The sequence below is a fragment of the Archocentrus centrarchus genome, chromosome 5 (genome assembly GCF_007364275.1).
Source record: "Archocentrus centrarchus isolate MPI-CPG fArcCen1 chromosome 5, fArcCen1, whole genome shotgun sequence".
In the NCBI taxonomy this organism is placed as follows: domain Eukaryota; kingdom Metazoa; phylum Chordata; class Actinopteri; order Cichliformes; family Cichlidae; genus Archocentrus; species Archocentrus centrarchus.
Window position 1 is genome coordinate 4,113,850 of NC_044350.1, and position 23,268 is coordinate 4,137,117.

Sequence of the window (23,268 nt, forward strand, 5' to 3'; positions counted from 1 at the left end):
GAAAGGGCTGCATTGTTAGAAGAGGAAGGTGGAGAGAGAGAGTGATAGAGGTGAAAGCAGAAACGGAGTGAACCTTTGGTTGGTATTCACTTGGTGGGGAAAAGTTCTTGAACTGGGGAAGACTGAGAAGTGAAAGTTTCAACTGGATCAGTCATTAAAAATATCAAAATCTAAAGACATGTTGATTTAAGAGCAGCCCTGGAACAAAGGCTATTACAGCTTTTAGCTTTTATCACGTTTTCTCTGCCGAAATGTATTTTGTAAGGTCTTCATCCTGAAGGGTCACCATATATATTGGATCTAATCTGTCGTACATACACGCTTATATAAGACATGCAATAGCTTGAAAATGCTGTGAATTTAAAGGATAAATGTCATTTTGCACTTTTGCCTGTTAAAATAACAGAAATTATGCTTCAATTACAAATAGAGTGAAGTAACTGAGCTGTTAATTAACAGTTATTGATGACCTCCCTTCAGCAATTTTCTCAACAATCAGTTTCAGTAACTGCAACATGACGTGTAATTAGAGAGCGTGTGGGTCAATAAAGTGTTGTGTTTGTCTCAATTGACAGGCCCACACCCACACAGGGGTAATCTGGATTTACTGGAACTCTAAGATTGAAGGTGTGCAGAGCTGTGCTGAGTCCATGGAATGATCTTTTCTTAAATGATCTTTAGCACATTAATAATAAGCTACAATACTTAAAGCCTTTTATTAGAAAGAGGTGCACACAAAAGCGATCCAGATCTGTGCAAGCTGCCAGCCTTCTCCCTGCGGTAACCTCTTTTCTGTCTTCTCACTGAGCACTCTTTTCTCCCTTGGCTTTACTTGACTGTCTGGAACAGGCTGCGTGGTGTGAATCACATTCACTCCACGGCGACTTTTTCTGCAAAGGTGGAACTGTGAACTCTCACATTTTCAATAAAAAAGGCTGCTGCAGCGGGGAGGGTTAAAAGCTTCTGACTCATCTCACTGAGTCCACAGAAGTGGAAATGGAGAAATGAGTCCTGGGGAGACATTTAAAGAGGAGAACAGCTGCTTGTGCTACTGCTGATATCTGTGCCTTGCTGACTTTTGGTGCTTTTAATATGCAGTCAGTTGGCAAAACACCTAAATTACTGTGAAAAGAATAGCTCAGCAGCATGTGAGATGTAAGGCATGATTAGAAGCTGACCCCTTCCATCTATCACAGCACAGTTTTTCTCCATTGCGTTGGCACATTGCAACCTTTTTTTACTCCGCTCTGAAGATACATTTCTCAAAACAACTCGTTACATGTAGCAAAAGAACTTCTTTTGTGCCAAAGTGATGTTTCTGAATCAACAAGTCACTTCAACATTTTATGAAGTAGGGTGGTCAAAATGTTTTCAGCGACACTGAACACCTACCGTACAACACTTACTGTCTCCCTGTGTCTCACATCATTTTTAGTGTTAGTCTTCATGTCACAGTGCTATCTGTCATGTGGTTCTTTCCTGTGATAGTTTTCTTCCTGTTTCTGTTTCCCTCTGTGATTGTCTGCCCTGCCCTCACGGTCTTCTCTCACTGAGTATTCATCTGTGCTCTGCTCTCTCATATGACTTGCTGTTCAGTCAAACCTCTGAGTATATCTAGTACTGTCCTCTACTTTGTTTCTGCCAGATCATCTGGTTGTACACTCTGCAGTAGCTTGCCTGCCTATTTCCCCTGTGTTTTATCCCATTTGTTTCTTTGCATATTAGTTTAGTGTCTTGAGTATGAGTGTAGCCACACACAACTGGGGCACAGGCTGATCAGTCAGCCAGCGAAAGTTGCCCCCTCACTGATGTTGGCTGTTATAAATTAATATAAAATAAACAAAGACAAATGAAATCAGTTTTACTGCATGTTAAATCTAGAAGTTTTGAAATTTTAGCAAATATTTAAAAAAGAAAAACATGTAAATTTTGGACTGTAGCCTGGTTTTTTGCGTGGTGTCACATATAGGCAAATACATTTTGAACAGTTTTTGGTTGTGCATGTGTTTGCGATCAGAATAGATAATCTGGTATTTAATTATCTATGATGTGTAAATCATGATATGCAGAATCGTCCATCTAACTGTCAAAATCTGCTGAGGCCACATGTGTTATGAGTATTGTAAAACATATTTACAAGCACTGGTTTATTCACTGTACTGTACTATTTCACATGCTTCTCTCTTTTTGTTTTTTGGTAGCGGCAGTCTATTTGTTCTTGCCTGTGGTGGAATGTGTGTTGCTCTAACTGTAGTACTGTGTTATGTGACCACTGGAGGAAAAATATTTCTCTCTATATATAAACAAAAGTAAGAACTCTTTTTCTTTATAAAGCAGGTTATAAAACTGTATAGTCTGCTTTGCTTCTTCAAAGCTACAAACTTCAAAAATGTTGCGAGGAATGTGCAAAAGCAATGGAGAAAAATGCTGTAAATCACTGTAAATGCTATACTGTAAGTCATTATTTTCCTTTGATATTGTGTAAACCAGGTTAGTTATAATGCTATTTTGTCAGAATTACTGGTTTATAGAGTTGAATTCCTCACTTTCTAACATCCCATAAGGCCTGTCCTACTGGATTTCACTGACACTGAATACATAGTGAACCAGAAAATTTCTTTTCTGAGGATAACTGAATGCTACAATGTATCAGAGTCAGTAGTCTTTAGATGTTTTATTTCAAGAGCACAAGGTTTTTCTACTTTACAAAGAAAAGGGGGAAATATGTCCATCCATCCATTTTCTGCCACTTACCTGGGGCTGGGTTGCAGGTGCAGCAGCCTAAGCAGAGAAGCTAAGACCTCTCTCTCCCTAGCCACCTCTTTCAGGTCATCTGGGGGAGCACCGGGGTATTCCCAGGCAAGAGACCTAATCTTTTAATCCCTGGGCCTTGTCCTGATAGGACATACATGGAACACCTCACCCAGGAAGCATCCTATTCAGATTCCTGATCAACCTCAGTTGGTTTGTTTCGATGTGGAAGAGTAGCAGCCATACTCTGAGTCCCTCCCAAATGACTGAACTCCTCACCTTATCTTTAGGGCAAAGGCAAGACTCCAATCTGTCTGTCAATCTCCTGCTACCCTCATGAACAAGACACCAAGATACCTCCACTTTGGGTAGCAACTCATCCCTGACCCGAAGCAAACCTTTTCCAGCTGAGAACCATGGTCTCAGACTTAGAGCTGCTAATTCTCCTTCCTGCTGCTTCACACTCAGCTGTGAAACGCTCCAGTGCAAGGTGGAGCCACCACCTGATGAAGCCAACAGAACCACATCATCCACACAACGCAGAGATGAGATTCTGAGGTCACCAAGTGGAAGCTTTCTGCCATTTGGCTCTGCTTATAAATCCTGTCCATAAAATTATGAACAGAATCAGTGACACAGGGCAACTCTAGCAAAGTCATCCACTAGGAATGAGTCTGACTTATTGCTGGCTATGCAAACCAAGCTTTTGCTTTTGTTTCCCACAGGATATCCCGAGGCCTTCTCCAGGTCCACAAAACACATATACAATGCACACTCAGATATCCCCAAAAGGGCAAAGAGCTGTTCCAGTGTTCCACAACCAGGAGAAAAACTGCATTGTTCCTCCTGAAACTGAGGTTTGACTAACAGAGCTACTGTCCTTTCCAGTACCCTAGCGAAGACTTTCCCAGGGAGGCTGAGTAGTGTGATCTGCTTATAACTGAGGCACACCCTCCTGGGAACTACCACCCCAGTCTGCCAATCCACAGGCACTCCCCCAGATGTCCATGCGATGTTGCAGAGGCATGTTGACCAAGACAGCCCTACAACATCCAGGGCCTTAAGGAACTCAGGGCAAATCTCATCCACCCCAGGGGCCCTGCCACCAAGGAATGGTTTTAACTACCCCAGTCAGTGGCATGGAGTAACTTTCACAGAAAGGCAGAGACAATGACGCTTCCCAGCCCGCCACTCCCTCTACTGTTCAACACAACATATGGGATCAGATTAAAACATACCATTTTATGCTGCCTTTTACAATTTTTAGAAATATATCTGCTGACATCCTCCAGCAGCTTGCTTCACTCTTCCTGAATGTCGTTACCTCATCCAAGCTGAAGAATTGTAAAATAGTATTACTTCTATAGTTAAATAAACATTTTCATGCTACTAAATATTTTATGTTAGCTGACAATGGCAAGTGGTGGAGGATTTTTTTTTTAACTATTCCTTTAGTAAAAAATCTACAGGGGGATTAAAAGTATCAATGAAAAATGTAAGTGGTGTTTTAGCAAAACACCTGGTTAAACTTTGTGCATACTGTACAAGTCATTTCTCAGAGATGCTAATCTGAAAGTGCCAGCTTAGCTTGCACCATTTCAACTTGCCTGTTTTATTAAACCGAACACTACAGGAGCTGACCTCTCCACTCCATCATCAAGACTTTTCTCGCTAACATGCTAAAGGAGTGAGTAAAAATTTCTTCACACTACACTACACTCTAACTCCTCTACATCAAAAATGGTGGCCAAGATGGTCAGTAAGAGAAAAATTATGTTACAACAATAAATCACAGAAGCTCATCTACTTGCTATTGCTAGCTCTGTTTTGACAAGCATGCTGGTAGTAACCGATATCAGAGCAGTGAAAGCAGAGCCAGCAGCAGCCAGTTTAGCACACTAATCTCCCAGAAGTCTCCTGTCATAGATCAGAGCTTACCTTTCAGCTTGACAAATTCAAGCGGTTTCTTATGGGACATGGACATGCCTAATAAATCAAGACACACTACTGATATCAGTGGAATCAGGGGCAAACCTGCTTCCCAACAACAACCAACTGCAGCCACAAGATGGCAGTACTGTAAAAGATGGATGCAAAGAGGTCAGATGCTTTATGACAGAATGCTGTTTGAAATGAAAGGAAAGAGTTTGCTTTCAGATTGGTTTTGTTTAAAGAAACCTTCTGTTTGGGATGATTATTTTTAGATTTCACAACGCAAGCACTGCTGGCATTGCTTGCAGAGACGGTGCACCACTGACCTCAGTGACCTCTTGATGCATCAGTCATTCCCCTCACCTATCACGGGGTTACGTTCCAGAGACCCCTGCAGTAGGTGAAAATCCATGAAGTAGCGGCGTAATAATTATTTTATATTTATTTTATTATTTATATAATAATAACTTCCTCAGAATGCTGTTGAAGTTCTGCTGGAGGTGGGAGTATCTCGCAGACTGGGGCCTCTGGCAGACATCTCACCACTAGTCTCATAAGAAATGGTCTCAGTGAAAGGTTAAGAAGCCTTTCTTAAGAAAGGGAAAAGAGGGTATGGGAAATTGGGGTGCTTACTGAGCCAGTTGCAGAGCTGGCTCTCTTCTTCTGGGGAGTGGTCCTCTACCTCCTGGTCTTACGTATCTAGACCCTGCAAACAACTAGCTATAACATAACTAAAACAACTAGCTATTGGAACATCTGGCAGCTTGAATAGCCATATACAGGGGTTGGACAATGAAACTGAAACACTTGTCATTTTAGTGTGGGAGGTTTCATGGCTAAATTGGACCAGCCTGGTGGCCAATCTTCATTAATTGCACATTGCACCAGTAAGAGCAGAGTGTGAAGGTTCAATTAGCAGGGTAAGAGCACAGTTTTGCTCAAAATATTGCAATGCACACAACATTATGGGTGACATACCAGAGTTCAAAAGAGGACAAATTATTGGTGCATGTGTGGACGAACCACATCCAACAGGATTAACTGTGGACGCAAGAGGAAGCTGTCTGAAAGGGATGTTCGGGTGCTAACCCGGATTGTATCCAAAAAACATAAAACCACAGCTGCCCAAATCACGGCAGAATTAAATGTGCACCTCAACTCTCCTGTTTCCACCAAAACTGTCCGTCGGGAGCTCCACAGGGTCAATATGCACGGCCGGGCTGCTATAGCCAAACCTTTGGTCACTCGTACTAAAGCCAAAAATCGGTTTCAATGGTGCAAGGAGCGCAAATCTTGGGCTGTGGACAATGTGAAACATGTATTGTTCTCTGATGAGTCCACCTTTACTGTTTTCCCCACATCCGAGAGAGTTACGGTGAGGAGAAGCCCCAAAGAAGCGTACCACCCAGACTGTTGCATGCCCAGAGTGAAGCATGGCGGTGGATCAGTGAAGGTTTGGGCTGCCATATCATGGCATTTCCTTGGCCCAATACTTGTGCTAGATGGGCGCGTCACTGCCAAGGACTACCGAACCATTCTGGAGGACCATGTGCATCCAATGGTTCAAACATTGTATCCTGAAGGCGGTGCCGTGTATCAGGAAGACAATGCACCAATACACACAGCAAGACTGGTGAAAGATTGGTTTGATGAACATGAGAGTGAAGTTGAACATCTCCCATGGCCTGCACAGTCACCAGATCTAAATATTATTGAGCCACTTTGGGGTGTTTTGGAGGAGCAAGTCAGGAAACGTTTTCCTCCACCATAATCACGTCATGACCTGGCCACTATCCTGCAAGAAGAATGGCTTAAAATCCCTCTGACCACTGTGCAGGACTTGTATATGTCATTCCCAAGATGAATTGATGCTGTATTGGCCGCAGAAGGAGGCCCTACACCATACTAATAAATTATTGTGGTTTAAAACCAGGTGTTTCAGTTTCATTGTCCAACCCCTGTATTTCCAAATTACTCAAGGACTGGACTGACAATCAGTGGCAACGGTTCTTATGGAGTGATCAACCCAAAATGTCAAATTTGGGTTCAAATTGGTGTCAGTGTGCAAGAATGAAGTCTGGAAATTGGTGCAGCAGTGAGTGTCTACAGCCATCTGTAAACTATGGTGGAGACTCTGTCATGACTTGAACTGCGTTTCAGCCAGAAGTGTATCTTGACAAAATTAACAGAATTATGAATGCAGAAAAGTGCTGTGAGATTGGGAATTTTCACCATGACACTGATCCCAAGCATACTATCCAAACACACTGCCAGTGCATTGAAAGTGTACTTGGATAGAAAAATGCATAATGGAACACTATCAGTTATGAATTGGCCTCTTCAGAGCCCGGACCTCAACATTATTGAAGCAGTGTGGGATCATCTTAACAGAGAACAGAACAAAAGGCAGAAACATCCGAAGAGCTCTGAATGTCCTTCAAGAAGCCTGGAGAACTATTATGAGGACTTCTTAAAGAAATTACAAAAAAGCTGCCTGAGAGAGTTCAGGCTGTGTTGAAGAATAAAGGTGCTCATAACAAATATTGACCCTGAATTGTATAAACATTTTTTTTTAAAGTTTATATATTTCCCTGTATGTTCGCACATTTCATTAAATCACTGTGCCTATTCCCCATTCTTCTAGCTCATTATAAAGAAATAATGGGTGGCAATTTGAAGTCTAAAACCAGTTTATAAAACACATTTTATTTTAGTAACATTTTTTCCTTTCCTTCCCACTGTCGCCAAGTGCTTGCTCATAGGGGGTCGTTTTGACTGTTGGGTTTTCTCTGTATTATTGTAGGGTCTTTACCCACAATACAAAGTGCCTTGAGGCAACTGTTTGTTGTGATTTGGCGCTTTAAAAATAAAACTGAATTGAACTGAAATTAACATCTATTTTGTTCAGAAAGACATACTGTTTACAACCAATATTTGTTTGAACTGTAAACAGTTACACTTTTAGGACATTTATGTAAATAAACAAACATTTGAACATGTTAACAATGAGAAATGTTCTTTCTGGTGTGAAAATGTCAACAGCTTTGAAGGATTTCACAGATTGTTTTGAAAACATTACCTATCAATCATAAATTGAGCCAAAGGAAATGAGATTTGGCAACTACCGTCTTAAGCTGCAATTTGAGCTTTTACTTACCTCCATGGAGAAGCGTCTGTGCTGGGCCTTGCTGTGGTAGTGGAGGTGGGATGGAGACTGAGCTCCTGGAGTGGTTGGTTCAGGAGTCACCGGGCTGACATCATGAGATGGAGGACCCAGTCTGTCTGGAGTCAGGCCTGACAGAGGGGAACATAATCAACAGTGTTGGGCCACCAAAAGCTTTGAGAACAGCTTAAGTGCTCAGTGGGAAACATTCTTAGAGAAATTTTCTGGTGAGATGAACATAATTCAGTTGGATTCATATGTAGTGACTGTGAAAACACATCATGTGATTTACACTATTTTTATAGTCGGCAGACCAGTCACTGACTGGCACCTTGGCGCCTGTATGGAAGTGTCAACATTTGTTATGTTTCTGTGCTCATTCAGTTTGGTTTTCCCATAGTTAGTCTCTGCAGAGATGGCCCTTTAATCAGAGAACTGGAGCTGACTTTCAATATCGAGGGCAAACATCCATCCCTGGCTTATGCAATTAAGTCCGACTTCAAAGCTGGATATCTGACCTTGATATCCATGTGGCTAAAAAGTGCAGAAATCTGGGGGGTTTTTTCAAGAAAAATGCCTTTTTATGTTTAAAACTTTGCTTATGTGCTTTTATAAGATAACATGGAGAGACAGACAGGGAATGAGGAAGAGATAACGAGGTTTTAAAATACCCAACTTTAAAAACATGTTTACAGGGTGGCACAAAAAAAGTATTAGCTTCTGTGGATAATTTCTTCTGTGTGTGTGTGTGTGTGTGTGTGTGTGTAGTGGTGTGTGTGTGTGTGTTTTAATAACTATTTTGCTGATGCTTAAAGTTGAAGGGGGGACCTGATTTGATTGACAGGTGTGCCAGCACAGGGAGTTGTAGCTGATCACTGTCTATAGGCTTTGTCATGCCTGCAGCTTCCAAATGTGTGCATTACAACACAAAGTGTTGCCATGTTTCCATGGGGACACTGGTTAACAAGGGAAGCAGGTCTCAGTGTTAAGGAGGAGGTCTCAAACGGTAGGTTTCTTTAAAGCTTCCATCTCAACACGCACACTCAGATTTATATACATGCATACTAAACATTTACTGCATAACCTATGGCCTCTCTCAGCCTGCCTACACACACAGCTCATATAACGAAAACAAGCTGCAGATGCATCAGTGAAAGTAAAACGATAAACAAAACTAGAGGCAAGAGCAGCTCTCAGATTCGAACATGCCTGGATGAGTCGATGAGACATTTTAACAGCACCATGGAGCGGATTTCAAAAAGCCATGTTATGCCGTTGTATTTAGTGAATGACTAAATGGGCTGGGAGGGGGCGCCTGGGTGGCTTAGTGGTTAAGCCGGCGACCACATACACACGCTGCGTTGCGGTGCGGGCGGTGCGGGTTCGCGTCCCAGCCCGGCGCCGATTTGCCCGCGGGTCTTCCCCTGTATCTTTCCCCCATTTCCTGTCTCTCTCCACTGTCTCGAAAAGCTGCTGTGGCCAAAAATGGAAAAATAAATAAATAAATAAATAAATAAATGAGCTGGGAGGATGAAATGACAACCTGTTTCCTAGTCATTTGAATATCACAGCTACAGCAGTCCTTTGATCTCTTGATGCTAATTAGGGTCAGTGAAGGTGGCGTTGATATGAACACATGATAACAAAGTGTTAGATTGCTGTGAGATATGGATGGATGCCTGCAAGAAATCTTGTTAGAAAAAGGACAATCCAATATGGTACGCCACATGATGTTTTTGTAGCATTTCCATCTCAAACTGTGCTCATAGTGAGAGGCTGAAATAGGAACCGATGAGTTGGAAAAAATACCCTCAGTACTGACTTGAATGTGTTAGATTAGTTGCTTTTCTTTTCATGGGGACTACTTGCAGCACATCTGCATTGAGAAGAAGTGCGCTTCTCCGACAACTGATTGAGAAGAATTTCTGATATGGTACAACACCTTATGTGATAACTCTTTACACACTCATGGGATAACATATTCACTTTAAAGTTACAGTGTGTAAAATCTCACTGATAGATGTCAGTAAATTGCAGACTGCAGTCAACTGAGGTCTGTTTTCTTACCCCTGCCAGTTCAAGTGCATAATCCTAGCTACAGCGGCTGCTGTAGAATGTACGCCATAACGGTCATGGCAGGCCGGTGTGTTTTTGCAACTGTTTGGACCGGATCCAGATCCAGATCTGCCATAGAGTTTTTCCGTGTCTGTGCAAGGCTGCCCAGTCCACTGTTTACCTCAGCTGCTAATGTCGGGTGAGAAGCATCCACCTTTATTTACTCAGGATGAAGCAGTAAAAATTTGTCCAAGGAGTCTAACGCAGAGAATGTAATCAAAGTGTTTATCCAGGGGAAAGTGTGATTTTCTTTTTTTTTTTTAAGGACACTCGAACCTAACATTAGTTGGTATAATGTTAGCTTATAACCAGCTGCTGTTGTAGCCAGCTCTTGTCAGCTGTTTGGAGACATGAAAGTCATATGTCTAATCTATAGACAATAAGTAACTATGACAATATAAAGAAACATGTTTATGTAGGTTTTTGTGTTTTAGAACCTTGACTTCAATTCAGGGATGAGACTTGAGGAAAATTCATTTCTTTGGTGAAGGAGACCCCTTCTCCCATGATAAAATATAGGTATGAACCTTCATATCCTGAGTCTGAAAGTGCAGGCATGAATTTAAATTTGCCTCCATGCCACACAAACGCCAACAAGTTTTCTCTGCCTTTGGTGTATTACATATGTGGCTGGTCTCTAGCCACATATATAAAATATCATTAGTTGCAATGGAGATGTCCTTCCCGGCCACCGTATACGAATACAGTGGAGGAACGTGATGATTTCTATGAACAGGGGCCCACTTCTATGTATTTTTGATTATAAGTTTATGAGAATGCATGAGTTTGTTGGAAGATGCAATTACGTACTTATCTATGCCTATTTATGAGTACAGTAACTTTTTTCTATTAAATAACCTACAAAAAATACTGACTGTACCTTTAAATTGACTATTATATTGAAAGTAAAAACATATATCCTGCATTATATGAAAAACTAATGGTTAGTTTGTTATGACAGAATCATTCTAACAAAAACACTATTCATACAATCTGAACTTTACTATGAATGCAAATAACTCTATAATAAATGAGTCACGTTGCGATGTTGAAAATGTGTGTTGTTCATGTGTGTCTGGATCCTTAGGCTATGCTAATGAGTTTATTGTACTCTGTGATTAGAGATTGATTGTCTCTGTCTTTGTCAGTTTGACACTACAGCTTTGGATTTAAGTGCATCATTGAATCCAATTATTTGACAGGACTGAACAGACTAAAACTATCACAGCACGTATGCTGCAGTCCTATCAGCAATGTCTTCTCTTACATCCTTTTAAAAACGTACCTTAATATTACTACAGTGACAGAGAAAATCCAATATTAAAAAATACAATCAGAGATGATAGAGGGAACAGTATTCATGAATGCATAGTGGGACAAAATCACAGACTGACAGATTTATATGAACTATATTCTGAATATATTGTTAAAACACTCAAATATGCAATGAAATTAAGAACCTTGATGATCAGTCACATAAATTTGAACCTGTCACCTTATATTATATCTCTGTCCAGTACGCCACTATCGTATATTAATAATAAACAGAAATCTTTACCTTGATATGTTAAACATATCGAGGCGGCTGTTACTGCGAACTAGCCATAAAAAGTAAAAATAGACCTGAACTGAATTATGAGTGTAAAATATATTTTGGTGAAATGTTGATAAATAATGAATGCTAATAAATAAAAGTAGCTCTGCATAACCTCAGAATTGTAGTGACCCTTTGGGTAAGCTAGCATTTGCCAAAACCGTGATGATACATACTGTCTTCCACTAGTGTGTTGCACTATCTCCAACAACTGAGATGAGTGTATATAGTGTATATAATTATGTATAAATTGTATATAATTATAACTAAGTAGCCTTGGACGAGAGGAAGTTGACAATGCCAGCTACATGTTGTACAGATATGCTACTACTAGCTAACAAACAGCCACCATGTGGCTATTACTGTAGAAAGCAATTGTGTTATAATATGATTTATTGATAGTTTAAAACACTTTGGCATTATACATACACACAAGTACAGGGTCACATCTCTCAATCTTTGAATTCAGGTGTTTTCAGTCCCAAAGGTGTATAAGATCAGGCACTTAGCCATAAAGTTGGTTAGTGTGTAATGTTAGCCAATAAAGTATAGTTAAAACAGCTACATTATCACATTATCACACATTATCACGATTTATGTAACCATATCCTTATCCTTAGTTTGCTATTTTGGTTGACTTTAATCCCAAAAGGCAAGTTTGCTGATGCCAACCAAGCCAGAAGAAACTGCCTTTCTTTTAACCTAACCTACATCACTGCACAGATTTTGACATCCACAGGCAACAATAATAAAATGTTAAGGTATCACATGCTTTATCCATGCGATGATCATATCCTGGCAAAAGTGTTTTTCATGTAAGTGTGGTATGGAGCGCAATATAAACCTTACACTGTACAGAGGGAGGAGAGGAGAAATGATCAGTAAGAGCTATGAGTGGAACGTAAATATCAGGAGGTAGCTGGGTTTGTCTGGTTACCTCTCTCCTGACCTTCAGGAGCAGACAGTAATACAGACTGATGGACTCTGGGGGGGGTTAAACTACACAGCCAGCTGCTACTCTGTTAGGCAGCTGAATCACATCCTTCCTTGACTGTAATATTCACACAGACAGAAGCTTTAGATGCCTTATTTTGATTACTGATGTGGTAGTATACAGGAAAGCCTAATGAATCTCATAATAATACTACTACATAATACTACTGTAACCGTTATGAGCTTAACTTGGGGAAAAAAATGGTTTGGAAATGGTGATGATGAAAGTATAAATGAGATACATTTTGTACACTCAGCATTGTTATTCCATCTCTTTGTATCTTCACAGTCAAACTTTACATAATGAAGCAGAGGCACTCAAAGGTCTGCCTGTGAATACATTGAGTGCCTTAGCATTATCTACCCCTGTTTATCCCACCATAACCCTTATTTCCCTTTGAAGCCTGCTGATCCTCGTTGGTTGGTGTTGGTACCAGTCATACCCAGAGAAACCCTCAGTTAATCTGTGTGGGTCTGCTACAGACACGGAAGGAAGGAAGGCTTTTTGTATTAAAACCCAGAGCGGGATTGCAGTTTGTGCTCTATTATTAGACACAAGCTGTTCAAGCACACATAGAGACCAAAGATGCAAAGATGTAGAAGAGTTCATGGGTCAGGAATGGGAACTTTTTAAATTATCCAATGCTTTATTTTTGTAAAACAGTTTGTTCAGCCTCTGAAGATTTCAGATTTCAACAACTAAAAAGCAACATCTTTCATTTAATATTAGGTTTGCGTTCAGCTCATATATTTTACATCAAATATCATTTTTTTAAATCTAGAAAGCCAGAAATATCTGGCTTTACGAACTGCTAAATGTTCCAACAGCTAGTTGTTATAACTGAGTCTGTTTGTAGTCTGGTGCTTGGCAGGTAGTATTATATTGGCTTTACACTGGGAATGTTGAGAGTGATCAATTCCACCGGCTCTGCTTGGCCTTCATCAGCCTCTTAAGAAATTGTCTACCTGCAGATGCTAAATGATCCACTGCATTCACCTACTAGTTGCAAACTTTGTGGCATTTTTTGTTTTTTGTTTTTTTTTTGATGCGGCGCAAGACAGGGAGTGTGTTCTAAAAAGATGTTGATGAGAATGAAAATCTTTAAAATGGGCAATTAAACAAACAACAACAACAAAAAATGTTTAGAAAGTTGCTAAGATGCTCCATAAATCTCAGCAGAATGGCTGAATTGAGTGATAACTCTACAGATGGGTCATTATCAGTGATTCCTTCACATTCCTTAAATGTACCTGATTAGTTTAGTTGTGACACTTAAACTTTAATCAGACCCCAATTAGTCTTAGCACACTAGAAACTGTCAATTGATATTTTAATTGATAAAAATACTGGTGTGAGTTTAAACTAAATCTGGACAGCCTTTTATCATCTTATCTTTGTCACATTGTACTGTTCATTCTTGTTATTCCACCAGTTTCCCTCATGTGTCTACTGGTTTGAATTTATGGACTATGGGCTGTATTTTGTTTATGATCTCAGACCCATGAGTCTGCATTCGGGTCCTCATTCACAACAATAGTTGTGAAAATCTGCAAAATTTCAAAACTTAGCAGATAATTGTGGTAAAGTTAGACAATATTAGTTATTTGAGAGTAAAAGGTGTTCTTACCCTGAGTGTGCCGTATGTTGAGCTGGTTGATCTGCTCAGTGAACTCATTTTCCTCAATGGTCTCAGTGCGAGGAACTGACAGAGAGAAACGCCTCTTAAAGTTCTTCATTTTGTTCATGATGCTGAGCAGTTAACTCTAGGAGAAGACACACAGAGAGGGTTTATGAATGCACAATAGTTAGAATTAGTGTACTTGGAGAGCACATTCTCTACCAAGGCCAATCCTGAATCCGCTCCAAAATGTTATGGCTTCTTCCTTTCCCCATGTTCCATGTGGCTTTTGCTAACTAACAAACAGCAGTGAGCACATGCTTCCACCCAGGCAAGAAGCAGAATAATTGTTAAAAAAAAAAGAGAAAAAAAAAGAGGGCAGCACCAATAAAAGTAACCAAGTGTAAATCCTGTTTAGTACACTGTCCACATGGCACAAGCTGCAGGGCATGTTGTACAGTTCTGATTGATCATCATGTGAGCTTGACTAAAGAAAGTCATCTGTGCTGTCTGATAATGAGGCAGAAAGCAGCAGGAAAGCAGCTGATCAATATACTCTCTCCCTCAGTAGGTTACGCAGCCAAATGCCGCCCTACTAGTTAGTTATTGCTGTGCTGGTCTTCTCTTTTTGATCCTCTTCTTTTCCTGTAGTTGGACTGGTGTCATGGGATTTGTGCATATAATATATATTTATATGTGTGTGTGTTTCTGCTCATTATTGCAAAAACGCTAAGAGATGTGCATGGTGAGTTCAATTACAACCAGGCTCTATATTCTTTGCTGTCAGTTTTAGGCTCATGAGAATATTACAATCTCAGAGAAATTTTTGTAAATACTTAGATTACAGTGCATCTTTGCACAGTGCAGGTCAGACAGTGGCCTAGCCCAGTCACGAAGATGCCATATAAACATATGGATGAGTGAATGCACTACATTAAAAGTGGTGCTCGTGTATTATTTAACCCTGTGAAGTCTATGTTGTCATCTGTGATGACCCTAACCCTATGTTATCAGAATATATAACTTCAATGTAACTGAAACACATCAAAAAATAATAATGAGGGTTAAAGGTTAGGGTTTGAAGCTGAGTGTTCTCACTCCCAAGTCTTAACCCACTAAGGTGTAAGTCACATGACCCTAGTATGCAATCAGAATATGTAATTTTTGTTTTTATTAAAGTGTTCTCCCAAGAACAACTAAAACAATCATTCTAACTAAAACACATTAAAAATATTTTTTAAATATTCCCAAAAAAGCCTGTTTTGCCTTTACCAGCATACTGCTTAGGATTAGCGTTAGCACCTGTGATGACTGATACTGCAGATGCTGACCTGGTCAGGATCAGTTCCAGGATCAGTTGTAGTCATGGCGAGTGCTTAGAAAATACGACACAATAATTGGGAGCTCCAGTAGATTTTGTGTACAGGCTGGGATCAGCTGAGCTGTGCTGCCTCTGCTCTGAGATTCACTGCTCTCTGTAGATTTAGCCAACTCAGTTCAACAAGATATAAGCAGATGAACACCACAGCTGCTCTGCACCAAACACAGAGCAACACTGTAAACATTTCCATAGTACAGCAAACTAACCACTTCAGCATTAATCTACATAATATTTTCATGCAACCTTTTAAAAACACATAGTAAGTATAATTCAATTTATTTTGCAAGATGTTTCACAATAAAAAGTAACTTCAGCCGCAGACCTTTTAGCCTATAGCTCTAATATCTGTTTAAAAAAAAACTCTAAAATGAACGAGGACATTACATGTAAGCTTTAAATTTCCAATTTATCAAATGTCACTCAGCAGCCCTTACCTTCAAAAAACACTGAATAAGGCACATACAAATATAAAAATAACATAAGTCACACATAGGTGGTAATTGTACAACAACAATAGCAATTTAGTGGGGAAAAAAAGAGGGGATAGCCCTTTACAGGAGTCAGTTTCTTTACTTCACCCATTTCAATGTAATTATTCTACAGAAAGTTATGGAAAGTGTTCCCAGTGGCCCAGGATATTTAAAGTTTTGTTTTTGTGAGGTAGCTTAGCTTTTCTGGAGCTTGATGATCCCCTTACACTATTATGACATTGTACAGGCTGTTTGTTACACACCGTTTGGCTGCTAAAAAGCAGAAGTTGACTAAAGACCTGATGTTCTTAGAGATCAGAAAGCCCTCCGGATAAATATTCAATAAGCATAATTTCTGATTAAGAGGGACCTCTTCCACAGAAATCTGGCTCCATCCAGTACCATTCTCCAAAAAGTGATTATCAGAGAGCATTCCCACAAACAGTGTCAGGAGCATTAGGGTTCAAAGAGCGCAGCCTTGTTGGAGCAACATACTGCCTGAATATCCATTTGTGATGCAGTAATTTAGTTTGTTTGTGACTGTTCTTCCTTGGGTAAATCATCTTTTAAATCAGTATGTTACTGAATGACTTATTTCACTTACTAGCAGGGATATACTGTATATCCTCTAGAGCGTAAAAATTTCAAAAGTGAAATCTTTGTAGGTAGGGAGGGGATTTTCAAACTACTGGACCATCCAGCTAATATGAAACTTTGCAGTTGGAGTATTTAAAACAATTCTTCAGTGGTATGCCATACTTGATCTTAAGTTCTCCAAAAGAAAAACTGCTTATCATCATAGAGATCAGACATCTTAGCTATACCTTAAATTATCCACGATTTAAATCCTGGGTCCACTCTATCTGGTCGAAAATCAGTATTACCAAAAACTGGGAGAAAACTGGGATATCTGTGTACTCTTACCTAAGTACACATGAGCTTTGTACCCGATCATTACTGTACTGTTAAGGGGTTTTTAGTGTGTTTGATTAGTTTGTTTTTACCTGCTGAATAGATATGCAGTGTGGGAAATAATTATTTGATCCCCTGCTGAATTTGTAAGTTTGGTCACTTCCAAAGAAATGAACAGTCTCTATTGTTTGTGTTCAGAGTAAGTATTTGATCAACCCAGCCAGAATTTGGCTCCCACAGACTGCCTGTGTGCCCATGTGCCACACAGTCACACAGCCAATCTGTCAATCAATCAGTCAATTACAGATACTTCTGATCTCAACTTGATATGAGTTTAAAGCACTTCTGTCCACAGAATCAACCTCTCCACTACCATGGGCAAGACCAAAGAGGTGTCAAAAGCCACCAGGGACAAGCTTTTAGACCTGCATGTGGCAGGAATGAGCTACAAGACCATCAGCAAGAAGTTTGGTGAGAAGGTGACAACTGTTTGTGCGATTATTTGGAACTGGAAGAAATATAAAATGACCATCAGTCGCCCTTGGTCTGGAGTTACGTGCAAGATCTTGCTTCATGGGATGAGGATGATCGTGAGAAAGTGGTGGATCAGCCCAAAACTAAACAGGAGGAGCTTGTTAATGATCTGAAGGCAGTTGTGACCACAGTCACCAAGAACACCACTGGTAACACACTGCACCGTAATGGACTGAAATCTTACAGTGCCCACGAGGTCCCTTTGCTCAAGAAGGCACATGTACAGGCCTGTCTTAAGTTTGCCAGTGAACATCTAAATGACTCAGAGAAGGCCTGGGAGAAACTGCAGTGGTGAGTATGACCCAAAGAACACCATCCCCACAGCCAAGCACGGAGGTGGCAACATTATGCTTTGGGGCTGTTTTCTGCTAAGAGTACAGGACAACTTCAGCCCACTGAGGGGCCAATGCATGGGGCCAATTATTGAGTGTGATCTGTGTGCTACATGAGCACAGTTGTATGAATGTGGCTGATAGTCAAAGCTAGAAACATGCTGTGTAAATGCCAGTCCATTTGCCATACACAGTAAGGCTGGAGGCACAGGAAAAAAATAAAACAAAGGAGAAGGAAAAATCACCAAAGGTGACAGAGAAACAAAAAATTAAAGTAAAAACGACAGAGACACATATAGCACAACACAGAAATTAACAGCAATCTGGAAGAATTCACAAGGACGTTTTTGGGAAGATTAAAAAAGAAAAATTCAGATACTTTGATCTGTGAATGCCATTGATTTCACTCATTGTGAACAAGGAATATTCTTAGTTAGTAGTAGTTTAGTCTTGGAGTAAAGTGGATAACTTTTTTGGCTTAAAATAAGGCATGTCCATATGGTGTCTTTTTCAATAGATGACAATGAGGAGAGCGTGCATGTGTCTTTTAAGTTGAAAGTTTCTGAGCCTTTCAGAAAGGCATTGCTTTCTCAAATTGCTTTGAATTTGTTGTGCAAAAGGACAAGGACATGATGGTAAAGTACAGACTGTGCCCACGCCAGACGGAGCAACTCACTGCTGTGAACAAACAGCAAATCGTCTCCAAAGGCAACATGCTAATACAGAGCTAGTCACAAAATAATTTCCCTACAAAACTTAGGAAACATGTAAAGTAAATAGAAAACAAACAGAACTGCAAAATGCCAAAGCTTGTAGACATGATGTAGAATCTGAGAATGTTTAGAAGAAAAATCTGAACTTGTATGTAGACATCTGTATTTGCAGTTACAGATAAAGTGTATGAGAGCTTACGGAAAACAGATTTAATTCATATTTTTAAATTTTCACTTACAGAAATTATTCATAGACGTATTTTCTGAAACTGAAGTTACAGATAAATTATTCAAAAATGTGCATACACAGCTGCAAATCTAACATTTACATTTTTACTTGAGTCCACTTCTCAGTAGAACTCAAACTTGTTGATTGCAACCTCTCAAATGTAAAGGAAGTAGTCAGTGAGCTTTCCACCTGTTGCTATCATTCAAAAACATGTCTACAAAACAAGAAAATGGTCATTTCCAGCCATTCAGGAGAACAACAAATCAAGATAATGCACAGAAATGATAAAACATGAAGGCACAGCAGCAGTCAGCTGGATGAACAGCTGCAAGCAGCAGGCTTGTACAGCTTCCAAGTTGGAAATGGTCTGCATAATGGTCTCTGAGGGAAAAGTGCTGATGGTGGGTTGGTGGGTTTGCCCCTGCAAACCACCTGCCCTTCCAAACTAGTCAACCTGGGGGAAACACTGAAGGTGGGGAATAAACTTTTAAAACCTGCTTCAAGGTTAAGACAGCACACACGGTTAACTCAATATTGTGAATGACTGTAACGAATACTTTTGTTATCAGTTTAACATGAGTTTCGCTGTGACAGCTGTTAGCAGTGGCACTGCAGACTAATGAAATTATGAATACTGGTAGTCTTGTAATGACTCAGAGAAATAATTAGAAACAGGTGTGCAGAGTCTCTTTCATAATCTTGGTGTTTTTTGTTTTTTTTAGCTGATTAAATATTATTTCATGATAATGTTTGATATGAGTGAGGCTAATTTCCACACTGCATTCATCTAATATTGGGCTTTATGTATCTACAGTAAGATATATCCAGTGTCTCGCATCTTTTAATGTAAAGCAGCAGAAGTTTAATTCATTGCTGTCATTAGATAATATCCAGAATGAGGGCAGTTCTGTACTTTTTAACATGTGTAATATTCAGACAAAAGGAAATTGATGCATTTCTTAAACATTCCAAATATTCCTCGTGTTTCAAGACTTGCAGTGGTCAAACAGAATTTGAAACATGCATATACTTGTTTTTGACTACATCATGCTACTTTTATTAAAATAAATGTAGTATGTGATGTAACATTTTTAACATGTCAGCGTTAATTTTGTGATTCTGTGTAATATTTAAAAAGCCGGAAATTGTTGCATGCTCATGTATTTTTTAATATATTAACATTACTAGGACTTTCTCCTCCATGAATCACCACCTTATCGTGGTGGAGGGGTTTGTGTGCCCCAGTGATCCCAGGAGCTATGTTGTCCAGGGGCTTGTCCCCCTGGTAGGGTCTCCCATGGCAAACTGGTCCTGGGTGAGGGTCCAGACAAACAGCGGTTCAGAAGACCCCTATGTTTTCAACAACGAGGGAACAGTTTACCCTGCCCGGGATAGGGTTACCGGGGCCCCACCCTGGAGCCAGGCCTGGGGAGGGAGCTCAAGGGAGAGCGTCTGGTGGCCGGGCATTAGCCCGTGGTGCTCGGCCGGGCGCAGCCCGAAGAGGTTACATGGGCCCGCCCTCCTGTACGCCCACCACCCGCAGGAGGTGTCATAGGGGTCGGGTGCAGTGTGTGTCGGGCGGTGGCCGAGGGCGGAGGCCCTGGCAGACCGATCCCCGGCTATCGAAACTGGCTATTGGGACATGGAATGTCACCTCTCTGGTGGGGAAGTAGCCTGAGCTAGTGCGTGAGGTTGAGAGATACCAACTAGATATAGTTGGGCTCACCTCAACGCATGGCCTGGGCTCTGGAACCAGTCTCCTGGAGAAGGGCTGGACTCTGTTCCAGTCTGGAGTTGCCCTCGGTGAGAGGCGGCGAGCTGGGGTGGGTATTCTTGTATCCCCCCGGCTTGCTGCCTGTACGTCGGAGTTTACACCGGTGGACAAGAGGGTAGCTTCCCTGCGCCTTCGAGCTGGGGAACGGGTCCTGACTGTTGTTTGCGCTTATGCGTCGAATGACAGTTCAGAGCACCCACCCTTTTTGGAGTCGCTGGGTGGGGTGCTGGAGGGTGCTCCATCTGGGGACTCCATAGTCTTGCTGGGAGACTTCAGCGCTCACGTGGGCAATGACAGTGAGACCTGGAGGGGCGTGATTGGGAGGAACGGCCTGCCCGATCTGAACCCGAATGGTGTTTTGTTATTGGACTTCTGTGCAAACCACAGTTTGTCCATAACGAACACCATGTTCGAGCATAAGGATGTCCATAAGTGCACATGGCACCAGGACACCCTAGGTCTCAGGTCGATGATCGATTTTGTAATCGTATCATCAGATCTGAGGCCGTATGTTCTGGACACTCGGGTGAAGAGAGGAGCTGAGCTGTCAACTGATCACCACCTGGTGGTGAGTTGGATCAGGTGGCGGGGGAAGATGCTGGACAGACCTGGCACACCTAAACGTATTGTGAGGGTGTGCTGGGAACGCCTGGCAGAAGCCCCAGTCCGGGAGATCTTCAACTCCCACCTCCGGCAGAACTTTGACAGCATTCCGAGGGAGGCTGAGGACATTGAGTCCGAATGGACCATGTTCCGCACCTCCATTGTTGAGACTGATGCTCAGAGCTGTGGCTGCAAGGTGGTTGGTGCCTGTCGTGGTGGTAACCCCCAAACCAGATGGTGGTCACTGGAGGTGAAGGGAGCCATCAAGCTGAAGAAAGAGTCTTATCGGGCTTGGTTAGCCTGTGGGACTCCAGAGGCAGCTGACAGGTATCGCCAGGCCAAGCGGAATGCAGCTCGGGCAGTGGCCGAAGCAAAAACTCGGGTGTGGGAGGAGTTCGGTGAGGCTATGGAAAAAGACTTTCGGACGGCATCGAAGCGATTCTGGCAAACCGTCAGGCGACTCAGGAGGGGAAAGCAGTGCTCCACTCACACGGTTTATAGTGCGGGTGGGGTGCTGCTGACTTCAACTGAGGCTATAGTCGGACGGTGGAAGGAATACTTCGAGGACCTCCTGAATCCCACTGACACGCCTTCTGTAGTGGAAGCAGAGTCTGGGGACGAGGGAGATGACTTGACCTTCACTGGGGGTGAGGTCACTGAGGTAGTTAAACAACTCCTTGGTGGCAGGGCCCCTGGAGTGGACGAGATTCGCCCTGAGTTCCTGAAGGCTCTGGATGTTGTAGGGCTGTCTTGGTTGACACGCCTCTGCAACATCGCGTGGAGATCTGGGGCAGTGCCAATGGATTGGCAGACCGGGGTGGTGGTCCCCATCTTTAAGAAGGGAGACCGGAGGGTGTGCTCCAACTTTCGGGGGATCACACTCCTCAGCCTCCCTGGCAAGGTCTATGCCAGGGTGCTGGAAAGGAGGGTCCGTCCGTTAGTCGAACCTCCGATCCAGGAGGAACAATGCGGTTTTCGACCTGGTCGCGGAACGCTGGACCAGCTCTTTATCCTCTCAAGGATATTCGAGTGTGCGTGGGAGTTTGCCCAACCAGTCTACATGTGCTTTGTGGACTTGGAGAAGGCATTCGACCGCAGCCCTCGGGGTGTCCTTTGGGAGGTCCTGCGGGAGTATGGGGTGTCTGGCCCGTTGTTGCGGGCCATTCAGTCTTTGTACAACTGCAGTGAGAGCTTGGTCCGTATAGCCGGTAATAAGTCGGATTCGTTTCCTGTGGGTGTTGGACTCCGTCAGGGCTGCCCTTTGTCACCGATTCTGTTCATAATTTTTATGGACAGAATTTCTAGGCGTAGCCAGGTGGCGGAAGGCTTCTTCCTCGGTGGCCCCAGATTCTCATCTCTGCTTTTTGCGGATGATGCGGTTCTGTTGGCTTCATCAGGGGGTGGCCTCCAGCTCGCAGTGGAACGGTTCGCAGCCGAGTGTGAAGCGGCCGGTATGAGAATCAGCACCTCCAAGTCTGAGGCCATGGTCCTCAGCCGGAAAAAGGTGGAGTGCTCTCTCCGGCTCAGGAACGAGTTCTTACCCCATGTGGAGGAGTTCAAGTATCTCGGGGTCTTGTTCACGAGTGATGGGAGAAGGGAGCGGGAGATCGACAGACGGATCGGGGCTGCCTCTGCAGTGATGCGGACGCTGCACCGGTCTGTCGTGGTGAAGAGAGAGCTTAGTGTAAAAGCGAAGCTCTCGATTTACTGGTCGATCTACGTTCCTACCCTCACCTATGGTCACGAGCTTTGGGTAGTGACCGAAAGAATAAGATCGCGAATACAAGCGGCAGAAATGAGTATCCTTCGAAGGGTGGCTGGCCTCTCCCTTAGAGATAAGGTGAGGAGTGCGGCCATCCGGGAGGGGCTCAGAGTAGAGCCGCTGCTCCTCCACATCGAAAGGAGCCAGTTGAGGTGGCTCGGGCATCTGATTAGGATGCCTCCTGGCCGCCTCTTAGGTGAGGTGTTCCGGGCATGTCCCACCGGGAAGAGGCCCCGTGGTAGACCCAGGACACGCTGGAGGGATTATATCTCTCGGCTGGCCTGGGAACGCCTTGGGGTCCCTCCGGATGAGCTGGAGGAGGTGGCTGGGGAGAGGGAAGCCTGGGCTTCTTTGCTTAGGCTCCTGCCCCCGCGACCCGGCCCCGGATAAG

At 42.4% G+C, this 23,268-nt stretch overlaps 1 protein-coding gene across 2 annotated transcripts in view; it reads right to left on the reverse strand.

Moving 5' to 3' along the window:
• The window catches only part of cdk18 (cyclin dependent kinase 18), a 65,790-nt gene that overhangs the window by 20,494 nt on the left and 22,028 nt on the right, over window positions 1–23,268 (reverse strand). For both annotated transcript variants that reach the window (XM_030729340.1, XM_030729339.1), the window contains exons 2-3: window positions 14,177–14,312; window positions 7,841–7,977 (exon numbers count right to left, since the gene is read on the reverse strand). In XM_030729340.1, coding sequence (XP_030585200.1) covers window positions 7,841–7,977; window positions 14,177–14,294 — 255 coding nt within the window. In that variant the 5' untranslated portion in view covers window positions 14,295–14,312. The remainder of the gene's footprint in view (window positions 1–7,840; window positions 7,978–14,176; window positions 14,313–23,268) is intronic.